The following is a 9,391-nucleotide window of genomic DNA, read 5'->3' as shown; positions in this document are numbered from 1 at the left end:
CGCAAAGTACAAGTACGACTCATTATGGATTATTGGAGGCGCGTCACAGGGACACAACCAACTCAGCCGGCCGCGGCTTTATTTACGGATGAAAGTCGCAACACCATGTTCAGTCGTCATGTATTCATAAGAACATTCCGTATTCACATTATTAACTAGAATATTGTCTTTCTTACTTTCGCATTTGTTGTTTCGCAGATGTTTTTTGTTTCCATTTATGACAGCTGGGAAGGTGAGAAGCAAGTGGACAAATGATGAAGTGAAGGCTGTTGAGCGGCACACGTTTCATTTCATAACAAGCTGCAAAGTACCAGGTAAAAAAGGTATGTGACTCCTGCCTCCAAGCAGAGCCGGCAGCTCTGAAAGGCAGAGACTGGGTTGCCGTAAAGTACTACATCAACAACAGGATGATAGCATTAAAAAGAACAATGAATAGATAGCACTATAAAATGCAGGTTCAGGTGGAATGCTGTATCAGTTAAAATTAACTTTACTTTCATTTAATTTTAAATTTGTCTTTAAGTCTATTGCGTTGGTCGTAAGTTGCTCAGTCCTTTCCTGGGTCTGTTTTTAGTTTAAACAAGCAAGAGAGCCCTAGCCAAAATCTCAACACATGGGCGTGTTACTGGACGCATAGGTCACACTTTGTGATTCCCATGCCTCCAGGACCTTCGGAAAAGCATGTACCCATTTGTCACATGTTTGTCATTCATACTGATATATCATGAAAACAGGTATGCGTCTGTGCGTGTTGGTGTCCAGGGCCCTGTTTCAGGAAGCCGGTTTGGAAAACTCAGAGTGAAAAACGACACTCACGGTTGAGTAACCCCGAACTGTCCAACTCGGAATATTCCGTTCCAGAAAGGCTGATAACAATTAGTTCAATCAAGGCGGAGTTGCTTTAACCCCAAGTGAAGCGCGCGCACGAGGATACATAAAGCCCTGATAAGCGGAGCACAGATTAAGCGAGTCACCATGGAGACGGAGGGAAAGAAGGCGCGGGCGACGTATTTCACAGCGCTCGAGGCGGAAATTCTGATGGCAGCATATGCCGACAGCATGCACATCATGCAGAAAAAAAGCAACACAGCCGCAGCTGCAAAGGAAAGGGAGCATGCATGGCAAAACATAGCCGACAGAGTCAATGCGTGAGTGGTAATGTAAACATTGATCTAGGGATTCCCACCCATTTCATTATATGTTACCCCATTTGTCCTGTGCTACATATTAATATGTGATGTGATGTGAGCGCAGGTGCAACCCAACAGGCCCCAAACGTACCTGGCAGCAAGTAAAAATGAAATACAAGAACATAGTCCAAACAGTTGAGGTGTAATTGTATCATGAGCCATAGTGCTTGGTCTGTGTGTCCTATGTAGATCAATTGCAGTTAGAGGCCACAGTAATTTCCCCTCTGTGAGCACTTATTGAAACTATCTGAGCACATTACAAGTACATACTTGCTTACTCTGTATGCTCAAATGTGTGCCGTCACAGCCAACAGAAAAAAAGCGGAGGCCCGGAAAACAGGTGGGGGTCCTCCACCACCACCACTCACAGAGGCTGAGCAGTTGGCCCTCAGCCAAAACAGTGGGCGCCCTGTGGCTGAAGGCATCTCTGCGGGGACATCCTCTGTGGCAACAACCCCGCAAGACACAAGTGCCTACATAAGGGGTAAATCCAAAACAATACATGGCGTGCACACATCCATTCTGCACAGTCACCATGACCAAAATGAACTATGTCGCAGTGCAGTTACTGTCCTACTGACAGAGAATGACAGTTATCAAACAGTTAGGTGAATAGACAACACTGAGACACTTGGGAACTGTTAACGTGCTGCACGGGTGAGGGCCCAGGGAGAGACTCACACACACCGAGCTGCAGTGGTACGTCTTTATTATGTGCATAGCGGTGTCCGTTAATTTTGCATACGTGTGTGTGTGTGTTAACCCCCCACAGGGTGAGCTCCCTGTTCCCAGAGACAGAGCGAGTAGTACATTCCGTACCCTCCCCAATGAGTGTAACATATGAACATATACCTCAATGCAACATAGAGCTCATAAAGGTGTTCCCACCCTGACACCTACTGATTTTGCCTTCCCTCAGTGTCGGTTGTCTCCGAGAGCATACTGACAATGAGGTGTATGGTGATTGGTATGTCTGGTAATTGCCATTTGCGCCCACATAAGTCATGAGTGACCTGTATGAACCCCATATTCCCCCAGTTGACGGTGATGGTGTACTGCATCTGGTGCAGCCCCCTGTTGAGCCAGACCGACATGCAGTTGTGAGTACTCGTAATACTCCACAGACTACATGTGTCAACAGTGGAACAGCAATGTTGTTAAATGTCTCCACCACAGGCACATGATGACGACACAGTGACAGCTGCTACAGAGGAGGCCGCATCAGTGCCACACTATGAGGTATACAGTGTACAGTGGAAAATATAACAACTGACTACAATGTGGCACTATGATGACACCATGGACCTACTATGTCCCCGGCAGAGTGATGCTGCAAATGAGGAGGAAGAGGGTCCAGCCACTCCTACAACGAAGCTTTCCGCAGTGGGTTGTCCAGCACACATTCACAACCAACCTAAGTAGGCATGTACTATGGATGCCAATGCTATGTCCTTTGTTGCAATAGCTCCCTGTGAAGCAGCTGTATAGAACATATCTGGCCAGGAGGATAAGGAAGTGCGACATGGAAATGGTGCACCTCCAGCTGCAGATCCAGAAGTCGAAGCTGGAGATTGTACTGCTGGAACAACAGTTAAGGGTGGGTGGAGTGATCATAGATGGACGAATCATGTCAGTGTTTGTACAACATACTAATATACGCATTTATACTTTGTGTACAGGACATACAGGGTGACCAATAAAGGCAGTTGACCACAGTATCTGTGTATTTGTCATGTAACATGTTGGGGTGACGGGTCACAGGAAATGGTTGTGGCATATGGTGTCTCTGACTGCTCGCCCATCCTGCACGTTCGTGGGTGGGTCAGGATGTTCATCGTGTGGATCACTGCTGATGTCTGGTTCAGCTGGACACTGTTCACCTCTAATCGTGGCAATGTTGTGTAGGATCACACATGCCACAATGATGTCACATGCCCTTTCTGGGGTGACTCTGAGTCCACGAAGGCACTGGAGCCGGGCCTTGAGCATTCCGATGGTCATCTCAACTCTGGCCCGTGTCCTGCAATGGGCCAGATTATAACGCTGCTGTGGGCCCGGTTCAGGGTCAGGGTAAGCAAATAGGGTAGACATGGGTACCCCCTATCACCGAGCAGGTGGCCAGTGAACTCTCCTAGGACAGAAGAATACATGTCAGTGCAAACGTCCCTGTGGCAATTGGTCTCTGTATATTTCACAGTTACTTCGACCCACCATGTCCAAATCTGTTGCTCAGTGTACATTCTCGGAAGATCCGTGAGTCATGGACAGAGCCTGGCCACTTGGCTTCCACATTTGTGATGATGTTGGCAGCATCACATATGATCTACACAGTGCAGAGTACACATATTAGCATCCGTTACCATGATGCCATCACTTGTTGGTGTGAAATGCTACAGGGAATTATGTACCTGTACATTGATGCTGTGGAAGGACTTCCTGTTCACAAAGTCTCCTTCATTTGCTGAGGGTGCAATGATTGGGATGTGGGTGCCATCTATACAGCCAATCACGCCTGGGAACCCTGTAAATTTATGTACCATTTAAGTAGTAGTTCAAGTATCACCACATCATACATTACGTTTAGGTCCTCCTGATACCTGCAATTTTGTGGAATCCCTCTTTGATGAATCTTGTGGGTCTGTGACTGGGGAACACCACAAACGAGTGCAGGAGACGTTTCAGTGCTACTGTGACATTCCTGACTGCCCGACAGACGGTAGCCTTGGAAACGTGCTCAGCGTCACCGATATTGTACAGGAAGCTCCCGTTTGCAAAGAAACGGAGTGCGGTACAAAGAATATGTAATGGACTGAGCGCATGTCCGCGATGTGTCACATGCGTAATATATGGCCTGAGGATGTTATCCAAATAACTTATTGATTGTGCTGAGAAACGGTAACGTTCGCACAGGAAATCATCAGGTAATGATAAGATGTCCAGACGCGCTCGAATCACTCTCTCCCGGCGGAGAGCTCTGCGGAGAATTTGGGCTTCGATATCTACCGGCTCTTCAAGGAAGGGACACGCCATGTCTGAGACTTCCTACTGTCAGGTTTCCGACAAAGGGGCGGAGACAGTCAGGGTTAGTTGTGGTAAACCTGCTAGGGGGCAGGTTAGCTTCACGGCGTGTGTCGTCATAGTGACTCACTCAGGCTGCAGCTGAACTCGCTTTGTGAAACCGAAAACCCAGAGTTTTCGTTAACTCAGGGTATACTTACTCAGTTTTTCCACTAAACCGGCTTCCTGAAACAGGGCCCTGGTTTCTGTGGATTCCGGGACCTGCTGCACCTGTGGAGCTACTTAGAGTGGCTGAGCTTCCGTCAATGCTGGATCGTGAGAATCTGCAAGTGTAGTCCGTGAGCTTAGATGTTTGAAAGTGTTTGTTTGCCACTGGTGAAAAGTTTCTAATGGCCGTTTCTGTGGTTTCCAGCAGGAGGGGACAAAGCAAGCAACACAGTATTTGGTAACAAAGGGAGCGGAAACAGATCACTATCACTGGGAGCAGACACTGCACGGACACACACACACACACGATTCAAGGATGAATATTCATACCAGAGAGTCCTGCATTTGGGTCCTACTCTGTGAGAGTTTATATTTTCAGAGAAATACTTTGAAAATGTGCAACCAGGTGAAGGTGTTCACCTAGGACCCGAAAGAGGAAGTGGTTAAACCACTTATTACAAAGTGTAGTAAAGTGGCAGCCATCACCGATGGGGAGATTGTAGTGAAAATAACATGTCTGATGAGTTTCTCCAAAGTGGGGGTCTCCTATATAATTAAGGGGCATGAACTAAGAGATAAAGCTCCCCCTAAAGACATAGACATCACTGCATGGACCCAGTTTTTCAAGGCACCTGCCCGTCTTTTTGCAGAAGACATTCTTGTAAAAGCTGAGGATCTTTTACATCCCCTGGCTCCTGTGACTAACCTTAAGAGGAGCTCAACAAATGTGGGGCTTATAACAATAGAACGGGAGGTTAGAATTTGTGCAGCCATCAGAATTGATATTGCTTTAGGTTTTAGAAGCCATTAGTGTTTTTATGTATTTACAAGTAAAATCAATCATTTTTTTTCAAACAGATGCTAAATTGTGTCCAAAGAAAGGTTTGACCTGACTGTTTTGTTCCCCTGTTACGTTCTGGCTGCTACATGTTTTTCTTCTACCCCCCCTCCCTCAGTGTTCGGCAGTGAGGAAAGAAACGAGTTCCTATTATTACACACAAAAAAAAAAAAAAAGTCAGTGGGAGTATGGAAGTATTTTTGGTTTGTGTGTTGAGAATGTTTAAAAAAAAAAAAAAAATGGAATTCTAGATTAGAAATGGGAGGGGGGGGTTGAACAGCAGTTTAAAGGGTTTTCTAATGTGACGTATTTATATGAAAAGAATTGTAATAAAGAGTTGGAAATGCATACAGTGTTGTGTTTATGAAATGAAACTGAAAAGCATGGTTAATACAACAGTCTTTAAAGAACCGTTAGATGCAGGCTGTGTAGCTATACCAGGGGTCGGCAACCTGCATGCGGCTCTTTAGTGTTTATACTGCGGCTCCGTGGTTTGGGAAAACTGTAAAAGTATTTAGCTGAAGTGTATTTTATTTGTGCTATTTCTTTTTTAACTTTTAGTTCTAAATGAGAAGATTATCATGATCTTGAAATATAAAAATAAAATGATATTTTATTTTTCATCGCTCAAAATAATTAAATGATTTTTAAATAATTTTTCAGTCACACTCGCAGAAGCCGGTATATCTGCCGAAACGACGTGCATTTATCGTGACTTTCAGTATGGAGAAATGTAAAAAAAGAAAAATATCTGAAGAAGATTTAATGATGCCTGGGTAGATTTATTTGCATTTACTTCTGACGAGAGCGGCCTACCATGCCTAATTTGTGGATTGTCGAAACAAAAACCGCTCACACCTCACAGACGACAGCTTACAGTCCTACGTAAAGACGAAAGTGACTTCGTACAGCCCCTGTCCGCCGACGCTGTGCGCAGAGGTTTAGGAGCAGGAGTCCCATTGTAAACTACGGCAGACCCAATGATGTTTGCATGAACATCCTTTTCAGCTTCTCTTTATTGACCACTTTTCACACATGCAGCTGGCTTTAGCTTTCCAGCACACAGCCCGACACATAACACAACAGCAGAGAGCACAGACTTTAAGGCGGCGAGTCGTGATTGCGGATGACGCTCAGGTGCGACCACCTCTCCTGCAGCAGCACTGCAGGCCACGCCCCGCCATACACATTAACCAGGTAAAATAAATATTTATGCAGATATTTTGCGAATATTATTTATTTTTTAGGAGCATAGTGCTTTTTTCCAATTATTTTTAAAATTCAGGTCAAGGCTCTACACACTCCGAAAGCCCAAAGGCAATATAAGGATCAGTTTTTGTTTGCTACATGGATAATTTAAGTTCAGCTTCTCAATTCATTTAAAAGAGACCTTCAACTGGATGTTTTTATTTTTTGTTATAATTTTTTAAAGCGTTAAAAATGTGTTCATTAGATAAATAAAATTTAATTTACTTTGTAGCCTTTCATGGATTTCATAAGCAACACACTATAGTTTTTTTATACAAAGCATAAAAGGTAAAAACAACCAGTGTGCATTGTTATTCTTCATTTTAGATGTCAAAAAGTATTTGCGGCTCCCAGCGTTTTCTTTTCCGTGCAAACCGGGTACAAATGGCTCTTTGGGTCTTAAAGGTTGCTGACCCTTGAGCTAGACAAATGTTACACAAGGACTACTTGGATGGGGAACAAGGGCAACAGTTGCCCATCTGGTCAACATGAAACATTTGTGAGTGGGTGAGGGTTATGTTTTTGTGGCAGGATGAGAAGATGAAAAATGTTTGCAAAACAAGAATATCAGAAATAGAAATCAAGATCAAAAGGTTAATGTTTTATATTATTAAAGAGGCAGGTCTATCAAAATTATGCATGGAAAACATGCATTCAGTGATGTGTAGAAGTAGAAAAATTCCTACTGAATGTTATCTGTAATGTGAAAATATTTAAAAACAAATGCAATAATTATGCTTTGGATATAATTGAATTGTGTTTTCAGTCCAGAAAGCTTTGACCTGACTTGCATTCCCCTAAAGAGGTCCAGGGGATGAGGGAAAACAACAAAAAGGTATCCAGGATGGAAGAGGAGACAGGGAAGCAAAATGGTTAAATTTGAGTGTCCTAAAATAAGCAAAAACAGACAGACAAGCCACTATCACCTTTTTAAAGAAAGAAGGGGAAGGGAAAAACCCTAAACAGACTCCTCTCCACAGAGCAGGCGCACTCAACCACCACACACACAGGTCAAGCCTCTCTAGCACGAGAGCTCGCCTTTCTCTGGCCTTAAGTACTCTTTATTGCTGATGGGAGTCAGCTGAATAAAACAAGGTGGCACCTAAGGCAGGAGAGATGGCAGGACACACCTACACGAGGGCAATTTCAGGAGGGGGCTCTGCGAGGGCTGTAACACCATCTCCCATAAATACAAACCAGTAGTTTGTCACAGAAGGTCCTTCACATTGCAGTAATCAAACCAATTAATTATACCTGCAATCGTTTCACCACCAAATTGTAAATATGAAGTGGCAACCCCTAATCCTACCCCTACTCAAGTAAATTTAAGTAAATGTAAGTGTTTTACAAAAAAAAAAAAAAAAGGTACTTTTATTGCACCATGTTCACTCATGAGCTGCTGTAACATAAATTAAATGGCTGAATTGCCACCTCAGCATGCAGTCAAGAGTGTTGCTAATGACCTGCTAATTGTATTCAGGTGCAACTAGATTGTGTTTTCTGCAACATAAGAATAAAACAGTAAAAAAATGAAAATTCAAAAAATCATTTTTGTTAATGAAGGACTGAAATTGTCAAGGTGTGTGCTGTGGCAGACAGAAGGAAGAACCCAAATGCAGGACTCGGAACACGGAAAAGTAATCTTAAAACTTCAGACATGGCTTCTACATTCTACACCAGCGGTCCCCAACCTTTTTTGCGCCACGGACCGGTTTATGCCCGCCAATATTTTCACGGACCGGCCTTTAAGGTGTTGCGGATAAATACAACAAAATAAAAGTAGTACCGGTACCGAAAAAAATAACATTTATTCATAACAAAAGACCCAGGAAGACCGAGTTAACGATACAAAGAGTAACAAAATAACGCTGAAAACCACTAAAAACCATACGTTTCAGACCTGAGCCTCTACTCTCGCGGCCCGGTACCAAACGACTCACAGACCGGTACCGGTCAGAGACCCGGGGGTTGGGGACCGCTGTTCTACACAGATGCTCTCATAACCCAAATCCAGTCGGTTTTGTAAATTATTTAAAAAAATTAAATTATGAATGCTGTATGTATTTTGTTCATTCCTAAGTTGTGAGTCTACACCAACTAAAATACTTTATTTAGTTATTAACATTCGAAATGATGAAGGCACTTAAAAAGTAACACAAAATTAGCTGCCTTTCCAGAAACTTAAGGTTTTGTGAGGGCACAAACACGTTTAGTCTTTCCCTCCTAGGCTTTAAGACTTGTGATTGGGCAACATTTTGTTTTTAGTGTTTACATGTGGAGATATTTTTTTCAAAACTGCATGCGTGGACAGGATTTAAACCCCCCCCCCCCCAGAAAAGCTCAGTTTTCAAAAATACCCATGCACGTGTGGACGTAGCGTAAAATAAACAGGCAGGATTAACGGAAGTATTGGGAACAGGTGGAAACACAGCTGGGACTAATCAAACCTAAAGACACAAGGGGCAGCAAAAGTAGATAGGCATCTGACATAGGCTCTGACTTAGTAAATGTAATTAGTATATCAGAAAGTATGGGTTCTACCTCTTTGCTTTCTGATGTTTTTTGTTTATTTGCAGCTGCCCAGAGAAACTTTACATTTCCATCGACATCAGTTGAGAGCCACGCGCATCGAGATAAAACAATTTTGATTAAATAATGAATTGTAGAATAAATACTCCATTTGTAAATTCATTTTTGAATTCCACATTAAAAAAGTGATTTTTAAAAAATGCTTTTTAAAAACCTCATTTCAAAAACCATTTTCAAATTTAAAAAACTGATTTTCAAAATGTTTTTCTAAATATCTCATCTCATTACAAAAACCATTTTTTAATTCCAATTAAAAAAAAAAAACAACTATTTTTGAAAATGCTTTTTAAAAACCTCTTTT

General features: G+C 42.8%; 1 protein-coding gene across 1 annotated transcript; it reads left to right on the top strand.

The window, feature by feature from the left end:
- Positions 1 to 1,870: 1,870 nt before the first annotated feature.
- Positions 1,871 to 2,937, top strand: LOC145428369 (uncharacterized). Its single transcript, XM_080300485.1, has 4 exons — positions 1,871 to 2,290; positions 2,367 to 2,429; positions 2,514 to 2,573; positions 2,656 to 2,937. Exons 1-4 carry the CDS (start codon positions 2,195 to 2,197, stop codon positions 2,881 to 2,883), a joined length of 447 nt encoding a protein of 148 aa, XP_080156611.1. The 5' UTR covers positions 1,871 to 2,194; the 3' UTR covers positions 2,884 to 2,937.
- Positions 2,938 to 9,391: the final 6,454 nt, after the last annotated feature.

The sequence above is a fragment of the Astatotilapia calliptera genome, chromosome 4 (assembly GCF_964374335.1).
Source record: "Astatotilapia calliptera chromosome 4, fAstCal68.1, whole genome shotgun sequence".
NCBI lineage: Eukaryota > Metazoa > Chordata > Actinopteri > Cichliformes > Cichlidae > Astatotilapia > Astatotilapia calliptera.
Note: the sequence above shows the minus strand (reverse complement) of the source record. Positions and strands in the feature narration are given on the sequence as shown.

Bases quoted from the DNA above. Each gene is read 5' to 3' on its own strand.
- LOC145428369 (XM_080300485.1), top strand. From the start codon at position 2,195: ATGAGTGACCTGTATGAACCCCATATTCCCCCAGTTGACGGTGATGGT. The intron at 2,430-2,513 runs GTATACAGTGTA...TGTCCCCGGCAG, and splicing joins CATCAGTGCCACACTATGAG to AGTGATGCTGCAAATGAGGA. The intron at 2,574-2,655 runs GTGGGTTGTCCA...TTGTTGCAATAG, and splicing joins CTACAACGAAGCTTTCCGCA to CTCCCTGTGAAGCAGCTGTA.